The sequence below is a fragment of the Lycium ferocissimum genome, chromosome 4, assembly GCF_029784015.1.
Source record: "Lycium ferocissimum isolate CSIRO_LF1 chromosome 4, AGI_CSIRO_Lferr_CH_V1, whole genome shotgun sequence".
NCBI classification, from domain to species: Eukaryota; Viridiplantae; Streptophyta; class Magnoliopsida; order Solanales; family Solanaceae; genus Lycium; species Lycium ferocissimum.
In genome coordinates, this window is record NC_081345.1 from 6,922,120 (window position 1) to 6,946,548 (window position 24,429).

Genomic DNA, 24,429 nt, shown 5'->3' on the forward strand with positions numbered 1-24,429 from the left:
TATCCAAAAGAAAATATCGAATACCATACCTAAGTATATTACATATATAATTCATATATCTTAGTATTATAATATTAATAAATATGTAAACTAGTATTATTAGAAAATTAATTATTTAAATATTGAAATTTTGACTACTCTATCTTGATTTAAATATTTTTTTTTGTGTATATGTAGCGGAAGTCATAATTCCTCACGACATGAGTATATGTAAGTCAAAGTCGGATAAATTATGATATCGATTTACCGTACCATAAAATATCAAAATTGAACTTTAAAATACCAAACCATATCGAATTAACTTGGTACGGTAATGAGATAGTATTTTTAGAAATCGAAATTATCGTATCGAAATTTCAAATACCATACTATGCCCACCCCTAAGAGTTGGTGAATGGAGATGGTGGCAACAAAGAAGGGAAGATGAAAGATTTTTTTTTTTTTTTTTTTTTTTTTTTTTTGGGATTGTTTCACTCTCTTAAAAAAGCAGTGCGATACACAAAGTATGCCTCGTCATCAGGGTATATGCCATGTCATCAGGATATGTCTAATAGACACACTTTTAAGTAACATTAGGTGTTTAATGGGAATAAGACTTTGTTGAGGTGCCAAATAGAAAAAACAGACAAATTTAAGGGCCTGCATATGCATTAAGCCTAAATTTAAAGCGTATATAAATTGATCAATATTTTCATCCTTTTAACATTGTTATTATTTTATGGGCAAAGGTGCAAATATATCCCTTAACTTTGATTTAGACGGATATCTTTACTATTAAAAATAATGCATATATATCCCTGCCGTTACACAAATAGTGTAAAAATATCCCTATCGTTACAAAAATGGTTCAAATATGCCCCTTTCGCTGTTAGATTTTTTTTGTTAAAATCATTTAGCCTATCTTTTAATTAAGAAGATGTCACGTGACTTTAAAAAAATTAGTCTATCCAGTTTTTTAGTAGACTTATGTTTTTAGAGTCACAATGAATTTTTTTTCTAGTGGGTTGTTGTTCGTTTTAAAAAAAATATCTGCTTGGCTTTAAAAAATAAGTCTGCCTATTTTTGTAAACGAATCAGACCTGACTCACCAGGAAAAAAAATTACGACATGGCTTTAAAAAAGTATGTCTACTAAAAAAAATAGGTAGACTTATTTTTTTAAAGCCACACGGTATTTTTTTAACAAAATTACAAGCTAAATGATTCTTTTAAAAAAATCATGCCAAGAATAAGGATATATTTGCATCATTTGTATAACAACAGAGTTATATATGCACCATTTTTTTAACGAGAGATATATCCGCTCTAAATCGCAAAGTTAAGGGATGTATTACTTTTCCTTATTTTATAGATATATAAATAGGTAAAGGGTCAAATTTACCCTTATAGTATCGTTTATAGTTTGGATTTACCCTCCGTTAAAGTTTTGGTTCATATTTACCCTTACCGTTAGCAAACTTGTTAAAAATACCCCTCTAACTAACGGAGGGAATACGTGTCACAATCAGATTTTTTTTGTACCTAAAATTAATAATAAATGAATTATAGAGTTAAAAAAATATATTTTTAAAAACAATTTTATTAATTAAAAGACTACTTCTGCAAAAAAAATAAAAGAAAAAACCTATTTCTGAACCCGACCCTCACCCGTCGTCACTTATCATGCTGAGTGTCATCACGGGTAAATATCTCAAAAGGTCATTGAACTTTGAGAAATTATGTAGTAAAGTCATTGAACTTTGCTACATATCAATAAAATCACTCAACTTTGGCCTATTATCTCATAAAATCACTCAACTACATATGTTATAAAAAAAAATCTGATATGACAATATCAATTAATTATTTTATGCCATATAGACGTGGGCCCCCCAATAAAATAAATCCATATCTTTATATCCACACCCACTCACCAACCCTTCATCCAAAACCCATTTTTCCCTTATCTATACCTTCTTCTCACTGTTTTCTTAAAATTAGGTTGGATCAAAATAATTACTTAGCCAATATAACTTGGAGAGTAAATCAAAATAATTATGGTAATTTACACATATCTTATTACCTAAAAAATGAACAAGTTCCACTCCAAGTACCAGATCCATCACCTCTCAGGACTGAGACAAGCCCAGAAAAACATGTAAGCACTCCTTAATATTTTTTATAAAACCATCACAAAGCATGCAAAAAAGCCACACGGAGATACACATAGTACTACTAGTCCCCCATCAATCATAAATATTACCACAATATGCCCTAAACCACAATTAATTATTACCGCTACAAATCAGTTAACAAATACACATATAACATTAATCATGCAAAATTATAGAGTCAGAGCCCTAACCCTCATTACATATAACTTTGGCTGTTATGAGCACCATGTTTGCCAACAACAAAAAGAGAAGACACAACATACTGTGTCATAATAGGTGTTTGACATAACCACAAAAAATTACAAAGATAGTTCCTACACTTTGCTACGAGTTCGAGTCGTCTTCTTCTGAACTTCAACAATATACTCCTCCATAACTTTTCTCTTAAATAGCCAGCCTCTCTTAGAAGTATCAGATGGTCCAGCAGTTTCAACACCTTCAATTGCAACTTCATCGATACCTTGAGCAGTCAATACATCAGTTTGAATAGCTATTATTGGTTCTTCATTTGGTTCCTTGTGAATAAAAAATAAAGAAATAAAGATCTTGATAGAGAAAACATTCAAATTATAGTAAATTTTAAAGTAAAACCATTACCTGAGTTATGGTTGACTGATATGCTAAGTTGATTCCTTGGTGATTATTATTCCACATATCCGGGTAATATATATTTGTAAAACCCCAGTCATTTGCAGCTTCTTTAGTTGGACTTGTTCCAAATGGTGTGGGTATAAAAATATGAATTTATTTTATTTTATTGTGAGGCCTACGTTTATGTGGCATAAAATAATTAATTAATATTATCATGTTAATTTTTTTTTATGATATATATAATTGAGTGATTTTTTGAGATAATAGATCAAAGTTGAGTGATTTTATTGATACATGTGTCATCACCATCAACCCCACCCTCTCCACCAGCCGCTAACCTGTGTAAGCACAATTTTGAGCCAAGCAATTTCAATTTAAAAGTCAAGTTCTAGTTCAAATGACACTCAAAGTTCTGGATTTTTTTTCTTTTTCTACAAAGCTTCAAATGGACTTTAATGGAGAATCTAAGAAGAGCTCGAAGGTGGGACTTGGGAAATCAGCGATTGAATCTTTGAGGTATGCATTGGGTCGAGCATTATGAAGCTATTTGGTGTGGAATTAACTGCTTATCCTCTATTTCGATTGGTGGTTTGGAATTTTAGGAGAATTAATAGGGAGAGGAGAGTGAACGGAGGAGACCCTTACTGGACCAATTCCAAAATCTTTAGATGATTTGAATTTTACCCAAGTGGTGATGCTTCTTTCTTGTTTGGCAAAAAATCCCCTCCGGGTAGTTAGAGGGGTATTTTTAACAAGTTTGCTAACAGGAAGGATAAATATGAACCAAAATTTTAACGGAGGTAAATCCAAACGATAAACAATACATTTGACCCTTTTCCCTATATATAGAGATATAGGTATGGAGTATTATATTTTATTGAGGGGTGAGAGTATTTTTTTTTTTTTTGTTCACCAAAGGTTAATAAGTAGTATAAATTTATGTTAGAAGTACAATATGGGTGAATATGAGCCTGTTTGGATGGGCTTATTTTAAGTTGCAAATAGCTTATAATTTTTTTTTAAAAAAAGTTAGATAGCCCAATTTTTTTTTTTTTGGCTTATAAGTTATTTTCAGCTTATAAGATGCTTTAGATAAACTAAATTAAACAGATTCAATTATTTTTTTGATTTTATTTTAAGCACAAAATGCCTTTAAGCTGACCAGTCAAACACTAAAAAAAAACTGAAATCAGCTTATAAGCCCATCCAAACGGGAGTTCGGAACCAAAATGACTCAATAAAAAACCAAGTGAACCAAAATACCCCAACAAAAAAAAAAGTTACAAAATTACCTTTAGCGCAGTAAAATACTGCGCTAAAGTTTTTTTTTTTTTTTTGCATAGCATACTGCGCTATAGCTAGCACTAAATTTTTTTTTTTTTTTTTTTGCAACACTTAGTGTTTTTTTTCATACTTTGACCAACGATTAATCGTGTGTCAAGACTCTAAAACGTCAATATTTTATATAGAACCTGATATTTTTTTCTGCGTACAATAATGTAGGCTCAATACATCGAGGATACGTAAACGTTCGGATCGTCATTTTAGGGGTTGAAAAAGTGCCCGAAATAAGTTTTATTTGAAAAAACTTAGTGTTTTTTCCATACTTTGACCAACGATTAGTCATGTGTCAAGACTCCTACTGCGCTATAGCTAGCACTAAAAAAAAATAAAATTTGGTAAACCTTTTTTTTTTTTTTTTTTTTTTGCAACACTTAGTGTTTTTTCCATACTTTGACTAACGATTATTCGTGTGTCAAGACTCCAAAACGTTAATATTTTATATAGAACCTGATATTTTTTTCTGCGTACAATAATGTAGGCTCAATACATCAAGGATACGAAGACGTTCGGATCGTCATTTTAGGGGTTGAAAAGGTGCCCGAAGTAAGTTTTGTTTGCCTGTAAGGTTATTTTAGTCAACTTTATGTGTCGAGAAAATTAGTCAGCTTTATTTTCAAAAATTGAAACCGCGTAAGTGAAATTGACATTCACAAACCTACATTACCCCGGATTTTTACGTTGAAATCTATTGCGTATCATCATCTTATAAGTAAATAAAATCGAAAATTCCGGAGCTAATTTGGGGAAAATTGAAATCGAATGGGATAAAAGGTGTTTTTTTAAAAATCGGCACCCAAAACAAATGTACAGGCAGTTTGTCCGCATAGATCTCGAAAAAATACGCAAGTTAAAAAAAAAACGCGTAAAACGGACGTCCGAGCGCAAAGTTATGACCATCTAAAGTTTGACCACTTTACAACTAGTTTTTCTTCCTATATTTTTTAGAATTATATTTATATTCAAAATAAAGTTATATCTTGATTAAAAAATAACACGCTTAAATTAAAATCTTAAAAAATAAAACAATCTAAAGTTTCCAAACAAAACTTACTTCGGGTACCTTTTCAACCCCTAAAATGACTATCCGAACGTCTACGTATCCTTGATGTATTATGTCTACATTATTGTACGCAAAAAAAATATCAGGTTCTATATAAAATATTGACGTTTCGGAGTCTTAACACACGACTAATCGTTGTTCAAAGTATGGAAAAAAACACTAAGTTTTTTCAAACAAAACTTACTTCGGGCACCTTTTCAACCCCTAAAATGACTATCCGAACGTCTACGTATCCTTGATGTTTTGTGCCTACATTATTGTACGCAGAAAAAAATATCAGGTTCTATATAAAATATTGACGTTTCGGAATCTTGACACACGACTAATCGTTGTTCAAAGTATGAAAAAAAACACTAAATTTTTTCAAACAAAATTTACTTCGGGCACCTTTTCAACCCTTAAAATGATTATCCGAACGTCTATATATCCTTGATGTATTGTGCCTACATTATTGTACGCAGAAAAAAATATCAGGTTCTATATAAAATATTGACGTTTCGGAGTCTTGACACACGACTAATCGTTGTTCAAAGTATGAAAAAAAACACTAAGTTTTTTCAAACAAAACTTACTTCGGGCACCTTTTCAATCCGTAAAATGACTATCTGAACGTCTACGTATCCTTGATGTATTGGGCCTACATTATTGTACGCAAAAAAATATCGAGCTTTCTATATAAAATATTGATGTTTTGAGTCTTGACACACGACTAATCGTTGGTCAAAGTATAAAAAACACTAAATTTTTTCAAACAAAACTTACTTCGGGCACCTTTTCAACCCCTAAAATGACTATCTGAACGTCTACGTATACTTGATGTATTGGGCTTACATTATTGTTCGCAGAAAAAAATATCAGGTTCTATATAAAATATTGTCATTTTGGAGTCTTGACACACGACTAATCGTTGTTCCAAATATGGAAAAAAACATTAAGTGTTGCAAAATTTTTTTTTTTTTTTTGTGTGCCAGCTATAGCGCAGTAAAATACTGCGCTATGCAAAAAATGAAAATTTCTTTAGCGCAGTAAAATACTGCGCTAAAGCAGTTAACGGCTCGTCTTCGTGAATCGCTTTTAATGCAGATTTTTCTACCGCGACTAAAAGTAGTTTTATAACTTTTTTTTTATTGGGGTATTTTGGTTCACTTGATTTTTTATTAAGTGATTTTGGTTCCGGACCCTCCAAACGGGCTCTATGACTCTTTTGTGTCTATGCTACCTCACACTTTATTCTTTTTCCTCCTTTTGGAAAAGCAAAATTAGATTCGTCAGTAGCTGTGCGAGCGTGAGAACATATGGTTTCATCAGCAATATAATCTCCCATTTTCTTCTCCTTATTATTATACTTTCAAATCCACTACATATAGGCGTTGCCTTTTCCAGAAATATCGTACGTTGTTTCTTCTGAATAGGTAATTTTCCGATTTATTTTCCTTTCTAAAGTCGTGATATTTGCCATCATGTTGTTCCCTAATTCAGATTTCACTTGCTTTATTCCATTTACTAATTGCTTATTATTGTTGAGGTCTATTTATCAAACACTTTGAAAAAAGTATTCTTTGATTGAAGGTTACTACTTGATCAAGTCAAAATTAATTTCTTGAAATGCTGGGAATTTACGCTTAAGTGATGCATTTTGAATTATATATTCTGTATTGGAGGAATCGTGTTTGCTAACAGTAAGAGTTCAAATGCTCAAGGAATAAGGGAAAAAAGATGAAAGGAAGTAAGCTAGGAAGTGAAGTGTTTCTAAAGGACCGGTTAGAGCGAAAAGTTTTTTTTTTTTTTTTAACAAGGGAACCCGCAGCCGCTACCTTTTTTGGGTGCGCACAGGGTAAACCCCGCTCCTGTGCAATAGCCCGCAAACCACACAGGAGAGATAACCCGCACTAGGCAAGCCATGTGCGACGAGCTCGACCCAGAAGGCAAATCCCCTACTTTCGTAAGCAGGGGGTTTCGAACCTGAGACCTCCATTATGAAAGCCTCATGCTCAACCAACTGAGCCACCCTTGCGGGTAGAGAGAAAAGTTGTTTTGAACTCCTACTTTTGATTTACCACTTCACCTTTCCTTATCCAATCACCAGTTAACCCATGTAGTTGAAATATTAATAGGGATGTGGTTTTCTATGCCTTACCCAACTTGCGGGATTACATTGGATATGTTGTTGTTGTGGTTTTCTATGTGTTCATTGAACTCCTGAAATATTCAACTTGTGAGTTGTCATGTCATATCCAACAATTGCCACTAGTTTCTTTCTCTAACTTACAATATAGCTTAATGGGTTAGACACTCCCATGAGAAATCGAGTTGCATCCTGTATGTGATGACGACCTTGAGTTCGGGTGAGAAATTAAGTTTGGAAGGCTCAACTTTGTCACAGGGGACTTCCATACAGATTGTGTACAATAATTTGATCCAACGTATATATGCTTAAAAGAACTAATAAAAAAGATGTATTTGTTTAAAGTTAAACATCATCCAAGTCTAAAATTTTATTTTGTTGCCCTTTATGTCCATCTGCCATCCAGGTACTTCTTACCAGTGTTGATAACACGTTGAACGTCCTCTATTTATCTTAAGAACATTTTCAGTTTCATTTATGACACATCCTTTTTTGAATAAGGTAACATTTCTATTCCATCCAAAAGTATCAGCATTTTTATGCTGATGTGAAACTTTACAGGTAAAGCAACCAAAAACAGTGGCCAGGAGGTAATGATGCTAGTTACAACTTACACATTGCCTAGAAAATCTACCAAATCACCTACTTCCCCCACTATGTCTTGTTTACACCAAAAATAAAAGAGACTAAGACACTTTATTTTAACTATTTGGATGGAGTTACTTTATCTTCAAATTGTCTTGAGTTTCTTTCCTTCCAAATTGACCACCAAATACAAGCTGGAATGAACTGCCACCAATCTTCCTTTGCCTTCCTTCTTCCAATTTCTTTCCAGTTGCATAGGAGTTCTAGAGTTGATCTTGGTAACACCCACTTCACCCCTAGGATACAAAAGAAAATGTGCCATAGATGTGCAGTCATCTGACAATGTAGGAATAAATGCTCATTTGTTTTTGCATCTTTCCCACAAAGTAGGCATCTTAAGCATATTTGAAGACCTCTTCTTTGTAGAGCCTCTTGTGTTAGACAAGCCCGCTTCAAAACTAACCAAACAAAAGTAGAGACCTTATATGGAATTTTAACTTTCCAAATAAGTTTCCATGGCCAAACCAGAGATGGATTTACTACCTTGTTCTTCTTCCAATAAACTGATTTAACTGAGTTCCCTGCATAGTTTCCAAACTGGTTTATCTGGAACATTAGTGGTTCCTATGAAGGAATTGAGTACCAAAAGCAAATCTGTGACTCTCCCTATTTCCCAATCATTTAGTGTCCTTCTAAACAAAAGATTCCACCCTTGTGCTGTCCACATTTGGGATATTTTGTCATTTTTTTAGAGACTGAGAATGTGTAAGTCTTGGAATAAAGTTTTGATTATAGTGCCCAATCCAATGATCTTTCCAGAAGGAAGTTTTTGTCCCCATCCCCCACCTTTATGCTCAAATTTTCACTGCATTCATTCCACATTCTCCTAATAGTCTTCCAAACACTGCATCCATAAGTAGTATTTACTTCATTTGTTGTCCACTGATTCAACAAACCATATTTTTGAGCTATGTATTTCCTCCAGAGAGATTTGTCTTCCTTGCAAAACCTCCACAACCACTTCTGGAGTAGACTCTGGTTATGAAGTCTGGGATTCTTAATCCCCATGCCACCATGTTGCTTGCTGAGTGTCACAATCTTCCACTCCACTCTTGTCTTTGTTACCATGCCACAAAAATTCCCTTCTTACTTTGTTAATCTTCTTCTCTATGCCCCTAGGAATAGGAAGCAAAGACATCATGTAAGTAGGTAAGGCATCCAAGACTGAATTTATCAAAGTCAGTCTACCCCCAAGAGATAAATATTGACTCTTCCAGCTTGTCAATTTCATTTCGCACCTTTCTAACACATCATTCCATATCTCTTGTGCCTTATGGTTAGCACCCAGAGGCATTCCTAAGTACTTTGTGGGCAGTGACTCAGTTTGACAGCTCAAGTTACTTGCCATAAACTGTAAATCAGTCACCTAATTCACTGGATATAACAAGCTTTTGTTCCAGTTAACATGGAGACCTGAGATGGCTTCAAAGATGGTCAATATTTCCCTAAGGTATCTGATTTGTTCAACCTTAGTCTCACTAAACACCAAACAGTCATCAACATACAATAAGTGTGTACTTTCCATGTCTTTACCCCTATTGGTTTGGGTTCCAAACCCTTTTATCCATCCATTAGTTTTGGCTTTTCTGATCATGTAATTTAGCCCCTCCATGGCTAATAGGAATAGGAAAGGTGACAGGGGATCCCTCTGCCTCAAAGCCCTGCTAGATTGAAAAAAACCTTCAGGATTTCCATTAATTAGAACAGAGAACTTCACACTGGATATACAACATTTTATCCAATTGATCAATTTTTCTCCAAAACCCATGTTCCTCAGAACGTTCAGCTGGTAGGCCCAGTTGATATGGTCATAAGCCTTTTCAATATCAAGCTTGCACAAAAGTCCAGGTTTTTTTTATTTTACTCTGGAATCCACCAACTCATTAGCAAGTAGAGTGGCATCCATGATCTGTCTACCCTGCAAAAATGCCATTTGATGTACATCCACTAGCTTCTCCATGACAGTCTTCATTCTCTCTGTGATTAATTTGGAGATGATCTTGTAGATGCCCCCTATCAAACTTATAGGTCTGAAGTCCTTTAATTCTTGGTAAATTCTTACTAAAAAAAAGTCCTTAATTCTTCAACTCCAAATTTCTTAGGAATTAAAGCTATGAAAGTGGCATTAAAGGACTTCCCAAAGATCTCATTTTGATGAAAGTTGTTGATGGTTTGCATAATATCACCTTTCAAAATCTCTCAGCAACCCTTATAAAAGCCCATGATAAAGCCATCAGGACCTGGTGCTTTGCCCACTGCACACTGAGTAACTACTTGCAAAACTTCAGATTCTGTAAAGGGTCTCTGTATCCAATCTTGCTCTTCCTCTATTATCTTTGGACAATCATATATTCAAAAGATGGCCTCCATGCTTCAGATTCTGAATAAAGTTTATCATAGAATTCAACCATGGCCACCTTGTTCTCTTCAGGTTCTTTTACTTCTCTTTCTCTAATCACCAGCCTGTCAATGGTATTATACCTCTTATGAGCAGTTGCTATCCCTTGGAAAAATCTTATATTTCTGTCTCCTTGTTGTAACCATAGAGCTCTGGATTTCTGCCTCCAGCTGCACTCATCTTTTTTTTTGCTAACTCCTCTAATTCCACCATGACACTGGCCCTTACCATCAGTTCTTCCTCATTTAAATCTCTATTTTCTTGCACTAAATCCAGATCCTCCAATTCATTTATTAGATTGCTCTTTTTGTTGGCTAGCTCTCCAAATTTCTCTTTGCTCCAAACTTTAATTTTGTTTTTTAACATTTTAAGTTTGATGCTCAACTTGTAGTCTGGCCATCCCTCAACCTCAAATTCACTCCATCAATTGCTTATCTGATCACTAAAACCCTCTTCCTCAAGCCACCAGTTCTCAAATTTAAAAATGAGTTTTTCCTCTCCCAGTTACCACATTCCAAAATTATTGGACTATGATCAGATACTGTTCTTGGAAGGATTTTCTGCCTGATGTTTTTGAAAGTTTCATCCCATTCCATACAGTATAAAAATCTGTCCAATCTGGCAGCACTAGCATGGTTTAATCATCTGAACCAAGTGAACTTGCCTCCATTGAGATGGGGATCATGCTGTTCCGTCTCTTCAATCCATCTGGAAAAATCAGACATTATATTTGTAATTCTATTGCAACCCCTTCTCTCCACTATAGTTCTGTTATTATTAAAATCTCCACATGTGATCCAAGGACCACCACATAGTCCTCTCATTGCTGCAATTTCTTCCCAACAATCCAGTTTGTCATATCTAGTGTGAGGAGCATACACACCTGTAAGATACCCACTGAAAGAATGGTGCGCAGAATCGAATCTATAGGAAATAGAAAAATTTCCTACATCCACTTGTTCCCCAACCCAAAGTCTGCTATTCCACATAATCAAGATACCACCTCTACTTCCTACAGCCTCAAGAAAACCACTTCTCATCCACCTACAAGACCATAATTGTTTAGCATATGCTTCCACATCTTTTTCCAACTTTGTTTCTTGAAAACAGTAAACCTCAGCCCTCCATTCTTGCATAAGGCTCTTAACAAGCTTTTATAGATGTTGTTAAGCTCCCTCACATTCCATGAAATTAAATTGACTTTCATTGATAAGTCAAATTTTGAATTCCCCCCCTGCTCCTGACTCCTCTAACTTCTTCATTTAAATCTGAAGCCAGATTTTTCAGTTCATTCTTCCCAATACCTCTGCTTTTTGGCGTCTTCACCTTTTCGATCTGCTCTTGTTTCTCCAGAAATTCCCTTCTGGCATCTAATTTAGTTGGAAGAGCCCTAGCTTCCTCCTCACATCCTTCAAAAGTAGCTCCATAAATATTACTCAATTCCAGGATATTACTATTAACCCAGTTTGAAGCTTCAATCTCGGCTACGGATCTCCCTGATTTTGCATAGCTACCGGCTCCGGTTCATGAATTTGTTGTAGCTGCATGTCTTGAGAAATTGGGTTCAATTGATTTTTGAGGTCTATCATCAAAGCGTGGCATATATTGTTTGCAACCTCCTTCGCGTTCACTGTCTGGACCGATTGTATGGATTTTCTTCTTAGATTTCGTTCAATGGAATCTCAAATATAACCTGGCAGGTGGTATATTTTGCAGTTTGAACTTCTCTTAATCATCTCATCCTGGCTCTTGCTTGTTTCTTTACCTGGTAATATGAGGGAAGGGGTGGGTTCTCTCTCTCTCTTTTTTTTTTTTTTTTTTAATAACTGAGAAATCTTCGAAAGCCAGTGACGCACGGTCCACAACTCGGTGGATAATTGGTCTGTCCTTCTTCCCTTTTCTACTTAAATACCATGAGACTTTTGTCTACGGCAGGGTGCAATCCTGTGACGTGCGCTTACCCTGCATATCGCTTGTTGTTCTCTTACCCCTAGGCTAAAGCCCCTGAGGTGGGGAAGGCGTGGGTTCTTGCTTGTTGTCTTTTTTAATCTCTTAATGTGGTCATGGTAAGTTCCTTATTAGAAAAATGTGGTCATTGTAAGTTGACCTATAACCTTAATACAACATAGAGCGATTCTTGCAGTTATACAAATAGATTTGTGATTCGTTTTGGTTTTTAATACTTGTAAGTGTGCGCAAGATATTCTTTGTTGTTTCTCAATAAATTATGTGAGAACAGTGTGTATATGAATTATATCCAGTAGACGATTAATGAGAATCTTTGCTCTATAATCATTAATCTTCATGTTGAGACAGTGTAGTAGAACTACCAATGGAGAAGGTTTACTTGATACTTTTATATTTTTCTATTTGCACCAATGATGTGTGGAGGGAATTTGATCTTGCTGGTTTGAATGAGAACTTTAGATCCTAACTTGAGCCCATCAAAATGTTGTTATTAGTTAAAGTGTATTGCTTTTTATAGAACTACAGAAATGGGTTACTGAAAATTCAATTTGATTTCCCTATATCTTCAAGGAAATATCTAGTTGTCCAGCTTGTGAACTAGTGGTGAGAAACGTTGTCCCTTTTTAAAGTAGTATAGTTGATATATTCCTTTTTTTTTTTTTGACATACAGGTTTTGATACTTCTGAGTTGAGGCATTCAACTCTGCCTGCTTAGAGAAGGCAGTTAATAAGCCTCAGCTGTGCGGAAAGATGGTTAACTTGGAGCAGCCAAAGCGAAGAGTTGCCTTTGTGCTTATTGATGGTGTGGGAGATGTCTCTCTGCCAAGATTTGGTTATAAAACCCCGCTTCAATTGGCCAAAATACCAAATTTGGATGCTATAGCATCTGCCGGAGTTAATGGTTTGATGGATCCTGTTGAAGTCGGCTTGGGTTGTGGAAGTGATACCGCCCATCTTTCTCTACTGGGCTATGAACCTAGGGTATATTATCGAGGTCGGGGTGCATTTGAGTCAATGGGTGCCGGGTTGGCAATGTCACCCGGAGATATTGCATTTAAGGTATGCACCTTTCTTTGTCTCTTAGAGCGGTTAGATATGTATGTTAGTAGGTATGAATGGTACATCTGTATGGATAGGTAATAATTCTTCTAGTCCTATGTTAACTGCCCCTGAACTCTGTAGAAAGAAAGAGGATTTCACTGGTATACAGAATGAAAAGAACCGCAGGGCACACCATATTGAGTAAACAGGAAGCTTGCTCACCGACATTGTTCTTTGAACTACAAACAATAACTATATCTCCTCCTTGGCTATCTCTTGTGCACATTGAGCATTTGACGATTAAAGACAGGGCTTCTCAAAAATTGTCATGCATGCTGCCTTTTCTCTTTCATCAGGGTTGAGAGAGGGTCAGAGGGACCAATATCTGAGACATTATTGGGAATGGGCTATTGGTCTGAGAAATGTTTTTCTCATCTATGCTAAGTATGAATAACTAGATATATCCACAGAACTGTCATTTGCTAACAATTGAACCTAATCTTTAATTAAAACTTCACTGTCCTTTTTGGTATTTTTCTTTGTATATGAGGTGAAAGTGTTGTCGTTGACTTATTTTTACCTTTTCAATATCAGTCTAACTTTGCTACGCTGGATGAGGAAACCGGAATAGTTGTTAGCCGGAGGGCTGATAGGCATTTTGAAGAAGAAGGGCCAATTCTTTGTGCAGCATTGGATGGAATGAAGTTGCCCTCTTTTCCTGGATATGAAATTAGAGTCAGGTACATACGGTCCCTTTTTTCTGAACTCCTTTGTCCTTTATGTATCACTGATGTGCATAATCATATGTTAGCCAACAGGGTTTAGTTATACTGTTTCTTTTTCTGCTACATGCTAGGCTCGATTAATTTCTTCCAAAAGGTATTCTTATGAGGGTAACTGTTGTTTCTCAATACTGTACTATCTCTACTTAAATAATATGCTGCAGGCGATCTTATTATAAGTTGCTCTTGGCTGCTGCATCTGGAATATGAGTTGTACACAATAACAATTATTGAAGAAAAAGAGCAATACTTTTTTTTTTTTTTTGACAATAAAAGCGCAATACCCAATGTTTGTTTTAGGTATGCTACGGAGCATAGATGTGGAGTGGTTGTCAAGGGACCAAAGTTAAGTGGAAACATTTCGGGAACTGACCCATTGAAAGACAACCGCTTACTTTTACAAGCGAAGCCTCTTGATGATACAGATGAAGCAAAGCACACAGCTGCAGTTGTCAATGAACTGTCTAAAGAAATTTCGCGCATTTTGCTTGCCCATCCATTGAATGCAAAACGGGCAGCAGAAGGAAAGGATGTTGCAAATGTGGTTCTTTTACGAGGATGTGGCATTAGAATTGAGGTATGCGGAGTGTGTGTTTTAAGCGTCTGTGTGTGAGGTTCTTTTTTTTTTTTTTTTTTTTTTTGTGTGGGTGTTTTGCATGGTCAGTATGCGTTGTTATGATAATAACATGGAATTTTTCCACTAGCCAATTCAACTTAAGACATACTAGAAAGAAGAAAGTCATTTTCTTCTGGTTGGAGCCTTATTTCTCAGTTCTGATTTGTTCTATGCTGTAGGTTGCTCCATTTGAAAAGGTCCATGGTCTCTGGCCATGCATGGTAGCTCCTACCAAGATTATTGCTGGCTTGGGTTTGTCACTGGGGATTGATATTCTGGAAGCACCTGGAGCGACAGGAGACTATAGGACTTTATTAACATCAAAAGCAACTGCCATTGCCAGGGCACTCTCGGCACCTTTGCAATCTTGTCCAAATGTTTTTGTGCCCGGGGAAGATGAGCACAAGCCTGGTCGATTTGATGGCTATGATTTTGGGTTCCTCCACATTAAGGTTTAACATCAATATCAGTTTAAACTTTTTCTTATGATGCTTCAATTGTTGAAAAAAGGTCAATTTTCTCGTAACAGCTCACGGGGGTCAAATTGAACTCTTCTAATGAGATGACGCATGTGTTTATAGAATATGGAGGTGCTTGTCGGGTGGTTAGGAAGGGTTTCATCTATCCATCGGTCATCTTTTCTTAGACTCCATGTTTAAATGGCAGTCTTTTAGGAGTAACAAAAGCATACAGAAGAATCGCAGCATGACATTTGATTGTTTTAGCAAGTTTTTTGGTACTTTTCTTATGCTGTTTTACATCAACTTGTGCAAAGGATCATCTGCTTTTTTGGTTTTTTCTTTTTTCTCCTGTGAGGTTGATGGTTATATGTTCATTGTTGGATTTGCAGGCAATTGACGATGCAGGTCATGATAAAGCAAGTGTGTTCAAAGTGAAAGGACTGGAAGCTGTCGATGGTGCTATAGGACAATTAGCTAGGCTTCTTTGGGAGGCCGAATCAACGGGGAAATTCAGCTATTACCTTTGTGTCACTGGAGACCACTCCACGCCTGTAGAATATGGAGATCACAGCTTTGAACCGGTGCCATTTGCATTATGTAGTTTAAAAGACTTTGTCAGTGCTTTGGGTGGAGAATCTGTCCTGTCAGGCATTTCCCTTGATCCGTTTCCCCTTCCATCCGTCCAAGCTGGCGAAGACCTAGATACTGCTACAAGGATTGAACAAGAACAAAATAAGAAGCTTCAGTTTTCTGCTGGTGATTCGGTTGACAAGTTCAGTGAAATAGCAGCTGCTAGAGGTTGTCTTGGCCGGTTCCCCGGGAGTGAGATGATGGGAATCATAAAGGCATATCTTAAACTTGAAGCTTGATTGATGTGAACTTCACCTGAAGTTCTTACATACCCAACTGAAGCTTCAAATCAGACATAAAAATTCACAATAATTTAACCTTCTCTGGAGGAGAAACAGCTGTAATGTCTCAGCTTTTTAATAAAATGGAGTTTCATGCTTCTTCTCAACCTAAACAATCGGCTATTAGTTGGTTAGATTTCTTCTTCGTTCTTTTGCTGATGCTGCAAGTACTTTTCATGATTGTATGCCTGTGGCATAAAATTTGGTTGTTCCGTTTATAGTAGGGGTGCTTATTGGTCGGTTCTGTTTTGTATGTTTCGTCGGTTTGTAAACATGTTAGTTTTTTCTTTAGATAAAGCGGAAGCTCGTTCCTGGCCTCTTTGGCAGTAGCTAATCTGAATTCGTAACCCGCCATCGGAGATTTGGGATCTCAGCCGGATATGTACCGGTTGCAACAAGCTGGCCGCTCAAAGAGAATCAACTAGTTAAGAGTAAGGGCACGCTAAGACATTCATGACATTCCTTTTCGTGCTTTCGATCTGCTTACTTTGAATAAAGTGAAAAAAAGAGAGTAGATAGGCGAAAAGACTTTACTTAAACCGATAACCGAATCAATAAGACATTCGTTATTATTTTTCGATTAGTGTTCCTTAACGGTTCGGTTTAACCAAATGCTGCTCTAAATATTTTTCCTTTCCTTTGTTATTTTCATTTGTTAATATGCACCGGTCTTCGATTCTTGTCGTCACACTTGTTGTCTTGACACGGTATTGCCCATTGGTAAGAAAGAAATTAGTAGTAAACAAATCTATGAAGAAAAAACGTGCATCAGGCTGCTAGCTGCAAGGAAGCCACATGCCAGCTTCCAGTTTCCATTGTATTGTCTCGCTAATCACCTTTGCAGTAAATCTTATTTCCATGGTAATTCCTACTTTATAGTAGTAAACACTATTGCCTGAGCATCGAATAAAGGAAAAGTTCCTGATAGGCTTGAGCATTCATATGCAAGTAAATAAAGGAAAAGTTACCACAACTCAGTACTACAACAAAAGATAGTATTGCAGTAACTAAAGTGAAGGAAGAGTGAAGAACTCACAGCAGTCGGCACAAGGCAATCATTAAAGCCATCTTCAAAAGCTTATTTTGTCCATTTAACTGTTCGGTTTAACCAAATGCTGCTCTAAATATTTTTCCTTTCCTTTGTTATTTTCATTTGTTAATATGCACCGGTCTTCGATTCTTGTCATCACACTTGTTGTCTTGACACGGTATTGCCCATTGGTAAGAAAGAAATTAGTAGTAAACAAATCTATGAAGAAAAAACGTGCATCAGGCTGCTAGCTGCAAGGAAGCCACATGCCAGCTTCCAGTTTCCATTGTACTGTCTCGCTTATCACCTTTGCAGTAAATCTTATTTCCATGGTAATTCCTACTTTATAGTAGTAAACACTATTGCCTGAGCATCGAATAAAGGAAAAGTTCCTGATAGGCTTGAGCATTCATATGCAAGTAAATAAAGGAAAAGTTACCACAACTCAGTACTACAACAAAAGATAGTATTGCAGTAACTAAAGTGAAGGAAGAGTGAAGAACTCACAGCAGTCGGCACAAGGCAATCATTAAAGCCATCTTCAAAAGCTTATTTTGTCCATTTAATGTTCATATGTGTTATCTTTTATATAAAAATATGTTATCAATTTTTATCCATATATTAATGTAGATTACTCTTATTTTCAGTAAAGCTGGTGACTGAAAAATTGAGGGGTTAGTTGTGATTGAATTGACTGATGTTTATGAAGAATGTGATAGTTTAATTATTAAGAAGGAAAAAGAATAAGGGTGGGAGATAGAAAAGAATGACCCAGAGAAGGGCTTGCATTCCATTTAGGGTAGGGGAGTAGTTACTGGTTAGTGGGTTGAGGAAAAAGATGGAAAAGCAAAATTTATGATATTATTTTCTTGAAGGTTTTCTTATGTGAACTTCCCAGTCTAATTTATGACTGAATTTGAGGCTGATTGGAAAATAGCTAGTAATTCCACTACATAAATAAAATAAGTGGGGAAACGGACACCTGTAAAATTAAATTCGTAACTGAATTTTCAGTACAAATTTAGGCCACATTTTATGTATTTTAGAGGAAACTATAAAGCAATTGAGTCTATACATTTGGAGTGAAGAAAGTGAGTTAATTCTTTTTTTTTTTTTTTTTTGAACAACAAAGATACTATTATATTAGTTACGTTAAAATATTACAAACCATAGTGGTGTCACTGAGGAAACTTTGATTACCCAAACTGGCTAACGCCATACAACTTTTGTCATCAAGTTCCTTACTAGCTAATATAGGACTAAATAGATCATTGTTCAGTAGATCCAAAACATAACCCGGGGGTTAACAAAACGATAACCTGAAAAAGGCTCCGATTTCTTCAAGACTTCTTTGGCCAAAACATGAACCACACCATTTGCTTGTCTGAAGTTATGTTTCAGAAATAGCATCTTCTCCTGGAGCATCAACCTTCTGCAATTATTAACAAGAGTGTTGTGAGAGGTGTTCCCAACATTTATAGCCTTGATTAGATCAGTACACTCAGTTTCAATTTCTAAAGGAACCAACTGCCTATTAAGGGCAACAACCAGTCCTTGTTGCAAAGCTTGAAGTTCTGAATGTAGAGGGGAATTTGCACAAATATTTCCCTGAAAACCTATGATCCATTGACCTTGGCTATCGCGAAAAACTCCTCCTATGCCTCCTGTCTGAGAACTCATGATAAAGGATCCATCAATGTTAAGCTTGTACCTGGTATGGGGTGGGGGGTGGTGGGTGGGTTCCAACTGATTTTAATAACCTTTTTGGGTGTGGAGTTATGGTCCTGTTGGTGAGGAGTTTATATTCAAGTGCATGGGAGATGGTGCTTGGATATTGCAAAGGGTACGTGGTATTATTATGGTTATTTGTATTTCGGGTGATCCAAATATTCCAGAGAATAAAGGGGAATAATTATTCCCATGAAGAGAAATGAGGTGGAAGAGGAGGTGAGAGTTGCCTAATATCGTCTAACCAGTGAGAAAGGGATGGTGTGGTTGTCGTCATGCCAAAGTTTTGAGGTCCCAGGGCAATGGATGAAAATGTGAGATGTAGTTTCTCTTGCATTTTGGCAGACGGGGCATTGGGGGTCAATATTGATACCAATATGTTGAAGATAGTCTCTGCTTGGAATCCTATCGTGGTAACATAGCCAAAGAAGGAATTTAATCTTATTGGGGCATTTAAGTTTCCACAACCATATAAAATTACGAGAAGATTGGGGTGATTGTTCTGTGAAAGGGTAGCATGAGGCTGTGGCGAAATTGGCGACCTTCTCATTTGGGGCCCAAAGAGGAATATCAGGAGCATGTTTAGGAAGGGGTAGATTGATGGTATTAATATGTTTTAAGACTTCTGGGTTGGATTCAAGTGATAAACTGTTAAGCTTCCAAGTATTATTTTCGCAAAGGGAATTAACATGTTTCCCAATATCATTATTATTTAAAGGTCCTATAATAAGATGGCAAGGGCTGGCAGGTTAGGAACCCACTTAGTGTACCAGATATCTATTTTGGTATCATAGGAAGGGTTCCATCGTATGCACTTGTTACAAATTTTCCATCCCGAATTGCTTTTCAAATAAAGGAGTGGTTCTTTGTTGTTCTTTTGAAAGCATGCCGCTGGGAAATGGTTTTGCTCCAAGGTGAAATGGGATTGTTTAGTAAGCGCCAGGTTAGGCCACAAAGAAGGGCATGATTTTTTGATTTAGCTTTTCTAATTCCTAGGCCGCATACCTCCTTGTCACTAGTGATGATGTGTCAGCTTAAGAAGTGTAATTTCTTTCTAGTATCAGTTATTCCCCAGATAAAATTACGCATAAGCTTATCAATATGACTAAGGGTTTTCTGTGGGAGCATGGTATATTGCATGTAATGACCTGGAATAGCGTTGAGGGTAGATTGAGTTAGTGTAACTCTTCCCGAAAGGTTTAGGAAATTTGTCTTCCAATTTGCTAACCTGTTACGCATTTTATCAATGATGAACTGATAATCACAGGGTTTTGAATTTTTGGATAATATGGGAAAACCTAAATATTTGCCAAAGTAATTACTAGCTTTTATTCCCAACTGCGTAGAAGTGCTATCAGCAACCGTTGTGGGGCAGTTTGAGGAGAAGAGGATTTTAGACTTTGCATAATTAATGGTTTGCCCAGATAGCTCACAAAACAAGTCAAGGCATTGAGTTATTGTAGAGTAGCTTTTGGAATTAACTTGAGAAATTAATGTAAGATCATCCGCAAAGAACAAATGAGACAGTTCCAATCCCCTTGGAATTAATTTAATGGGGTCCCATTTCCTAATGTCAGTTTGATGATGGATATATACTGAGAATAGTTCTTGTGGGATCCAATAATTAAATAAAAGGAAAAAGGAAAAAGTAAAAGAAAGAAAAGAGAAATTAAAAATATGCGATTGGAGGAAATAAAGGCAATGTCAAGCAGCTGAAACAATTTGTTAGATTTGGTTACGAATTGGTTGTTGCAACTTGAATTGCAATTGCTAAGAAACTAGCAATTTGATTGGTTGAAGACTTGGCAAGTTCTACTATAAATACATGCCTTCAGTTTCAGTTTTAAAACACACCAAACAGAGAGAGCAATTGAGAGAATAGAGAGTAATCACAGTCTATTTTCTATAGTCTGTGAGATAATAGAGTGGGAGTAATATTTAAGTGAGTTGTGTAAAATAAAGAGTGTTGTTTCTTTTGAAGTGTAGTGTCTCTTGACACTACTAAGAGCCCGTTTGGATTGGCTTACAAGTTGCCTATAAGTTGTTTTTTTTTTTTTGAGTTGTTTGGCCAAAAAACCATTTTGTGCTTCAAATAAGCCCAAAAATTAATTATCCCGTTTGGCTTAGCTTATCTAAAAGTAGCCTTATAAGCTAAAATCGCTTATAAGCCAAACAAAATAAGTTGGACTACCCTAACTTTTTTTTTTTTTTTTGCTTATAAGCTGTTTCCAGCTTATAAGCTGCTTTTTTTAAGCCCATCCAAACAGGCTCTAAGTTGTATTAAGTGATATTATAGTGCTCCGGTCAAGTATTGTATTTTATCCCCATTAAAAGATTTGGTGTCGTTGTTACTCTCTTATTCTTGCTATTTAACATGGATATTATTCCTGGGCGGAATCATTATTTCCCAACAACGTGGTATCATAGCCATGACAAATAATAGTCCACTGTCTTTTCAAAAGACCCCCATCTTACAAAAGAAAATTATGAAAAATGGTGTTTACGAATGAAGGCCATTCTTGGCTCCCAAGATGTTTGAGATATTGTAGACAAAGGGTATGCAAAACCCGATAATGAGGAGACTCTGTCTCAAAATGAAAAAGATGTCTTGACAAAGACAAGGAAGAACGATCAACAAGCCCTTACTCTCATCCACCAATGTTTGGATGATGGCATGTTCGAGAAGGTGGCCGATGCAACCACATCAAAGGAAGCTTGGGAGATTTTACAAAATTCTTTCCAAGGTGTTGATAAAGTAAAGAAGATAAAACTTCAAACTCTAAGGGCTGATTTTGAAGTTTTAAAAATGAAAGAATCCGAATCCATTTCGGATTTCTATTCAAGAATGATGGTCACAAATTGTAAATCGACAAGAAGATATGGGGAGGAAGTAGATGATGTACGTGTGGTGGAAAAGATCCTTCGTTCTTTAACACCTAAATTTGATTTTGTGGTGTGTGCAATTGAGGAGTCTAAAGATTTAGACTCAAAGAATTGGAGGGTTCTTTACAAGCCCACGAAGAAAAGATAAAAAAGAGACAACAAGAGTCACTGGAGCAACTTCTAAAAACTCAGACATCCTTCAAACCTTTTGGAGGTGAAAAGAGTTATAGAGGTAATGGATGAGGAAGAGGTCGTGGCACTTGTGGAAGAGGAAGGACCACTGGTAATAACTTCAATAACGAAGGGAGAAGTCAACAACCATTTAGAGGTTATAGTCGTGGACAAAGAGGAGGAAGAGGACGTGGCTATTACCAGGGTACCAACGAAACGAGGTATGATAAATTTAAAATTGAGTGCTACAACTGCCATAAATTTGGACGTTACTCATGGGAATGTCATAGTAATGTTGAAGAGAAAGCTAACCTTGTTGACGACAAGAAAGAAGAAGATGAGTCAACATTGTTAATGACACTCAAAGAAGAAGATAAGCATGATTGCGATTCGTGGTACCTTGATAATCGGAGCAAGCAACCACATGTGGATGCAGAGATATGTTTGTGGAGCTCACTAAGAAGGTGACAGGCAATGTGTCCTTTGGAGACACTTCAAAGGTACAAATTGAAGGAAAAGGTACAATTCTGATCTTCTGTAAAGATGGTGGCCACAAGTTACTTCAAGATGTTTATTATGTGCCAAAATTGAAAAGTAATATCTTGAGTTTAGGCACACTTCTTGAAAAAGAATATGATATTCATATGAAGAATATGCATCTTTGGCTTAGAGATTTGTCACAACCCAACCCCGTAGGCCGTGACTAGTGCCCGAGCTGGGCACCCGTACACACCCATTAACCAGAATCAGCATACAATTAACTTATACATTCGTAAAAGTAAAGCGTCGCCCAAAAGTCGGCACATATACATATATACATATCGCCACAACTTTCAAAGAATAATATCGCACATAAGCGAGGGTAAGGCTATCATAATACAGGGGGACGTCCAGAGCACAAACCACACAGACACAACTGTACAATAACTTCCCACAACCCACACGTACGTGTCTACAGACCTCTAAGAGTAATAACAGAATCATATGACGGGACAGGGCCCCGCCGTACCACTGAATAGACATATACATATATAACAAAAGCGCCTGTACCAAAATGTAGGCTCCGGAATAAGGGAGCGCTCCAAGATAGCTGAATGAAAATCCTAAGTCAAGGATCACCAAAACGAGTATCCGTACCGCGGCACGAAACGCAAATTTCCAAGAAAGGGGTCAAGATTGAAATACGTACCGAGTATGCAAAGCATGAAACACAAGAAACAGATCATAACGGAACAAGAAGTACGGAGTAAAGTAAATGCAGATCCGTAATACCAAAATGCTTACTTATTAAAACACAAATCATGCATTGGGGTTTGGGAATATGGTCGCCCTCCGTCGTTGGCGCCATAACATATCATACTCCGAAAGATTTCATAACTCCGTAACCCGACATATCCCCGTAACACATCATAACACATCATAACACCATAACACATCATAACTCCAGAATATATATACACGGTACCCGGCCCCCTAGCGAGGGACTCGCGAACCGTAACACATCATACCTGGAATATAGTATAGTGCGCACGATGACATAGCCGGCCCGGGACTCGGCGAAAGATGTAACCATAGTATGCACGAGCAGAGTAGTGAGAAACTATATGCAGTTTAAAACATTTTTAAAGACTCAATAGAATAGTCAAAACGAACCATCGTTTAAAAACCAAGACAATAGTCAAATCAAGTTTCCTCCGAATGTCACTCGGGAACATATCAAATAGAACTTTAGAAATCATAGATACGTATCAAAACCATATGAAATAGCTTATGGAAATCAAGAACATAATCGTCATTACAAACTCGATAGATAAGTAAGTAATCGACGCTCGAGGGTTAAGACGATAGTCATGCTAAGTCCTTTCAAAAGTCGTTAGAACTATACAAAGGAAAGTCTCGGGGATCACGGACAAGTATCAAACCAATCCGAGCCCGCCTATGAAAGTTACGGACATTATACGCTATAGAATCCTCTACGAACGTATCGAAGCGATCCAAGCCCGTCTATGAAAGTTAGGGACCTTATTCGACACAGAATCCTTTAGGAACAAAAACTCTTTATGCAATCTTTGAAATCCAATCATACAAAAGACATAAGGACTATAGTTCGACTATATTAAGAATGCCAACATCAAGAAGTGAATAAGAATCGTAGACATGCTCGGATCTTGTGAATAGAGTTACCCTGAGGCTCGTATCATATCTTACTTACATCTAGGACATGCCAAAAGAAAGAAAGGGTAAGCTTTACATACCTCGTCTGCTTCCTAAGCTAATCCAAACTTAAGTCTCGGGCTTCCCAAGATCTACAACAAGGTCGTTAGACACCAAACATTAGTCATAAGCACTTAGGAATCCAATTCTAAACTAACATTTCATTTACAGAAATTTGGGCAACATTACCCCTGTAAATTCAACAACCCCGAGAATTCAACTCGGCCAAATCATCAATAACAATACCAACAACCATACTAACAACATCAACAAGTGATTCAAAACGTATTCTAACGTTAGTATCTCTTT

The 24,429-nt window shown here is 36.5% G+C and overlaps 2 protein-coding genes across 3 annotated transcripts; one reads left to right on the forward strand and one right to left on the reverse strand.

The window, feature by feature from the left end:
- Positions 1 to 3,167: 3,167 nt before the first annotated feature.
- On the forward strand, positions 3,168 to 16,423 carry LOC132051483 (uncharacterized). 2 transcript variants are annotated; one of them, XM_059442568.1, is made up of 6 exons: positions 3,168 to 3,259; positions 12,955 to 13,342; positions 13,919 to 14,064; positions 14,407 to 14,683; positions 14,902 to 15,174; positions 15,573 to 16,423. In XM_059442568.1, exons 2-6 carry the CDS (start codon positions 13,034 to 13,036, stop codon positions 16,050 to 16,052), a joined length of 1,485 nt encoding a protein of 494 aa, XP_059298551.1. In that variant the 5' UTR covers positions 3,168 to 3,259; positions 12,955 to 13,033; the 3' UTR covers positions 16,053 to 16,423. The 2 variants fall into 2 exon arrangements, with proteins under 2 accessions (XP_059298551.1, XP_059298550.1); XM_059442567.1 differs by lacking the exon at positions 3,168 to 3,259 and adding an exon at positions 6,341 to 6,559.
- LOC132053699 (uncharacterized) lies at positions 8,915 to 9,889 on the reverse strand. Its single transcript, XM_059445813.1, has 3 exons — positions 9,782 to 9,889; positions 9,386 to 9,628; positions 8,915 to 9,283 (listed from the first exon to the last, which is right to left on the reverse strand). Exons 1-3 carry the CDS (start codon positions 9,887 to 9,889, stop codon positions 8,915 to 8,917), a joined length of 720 nt encoding a protein of 239 aa, XP_059301796.1.
- Positions 16,424 to 24,429: the final 8,006 nt, after the last annotated feature.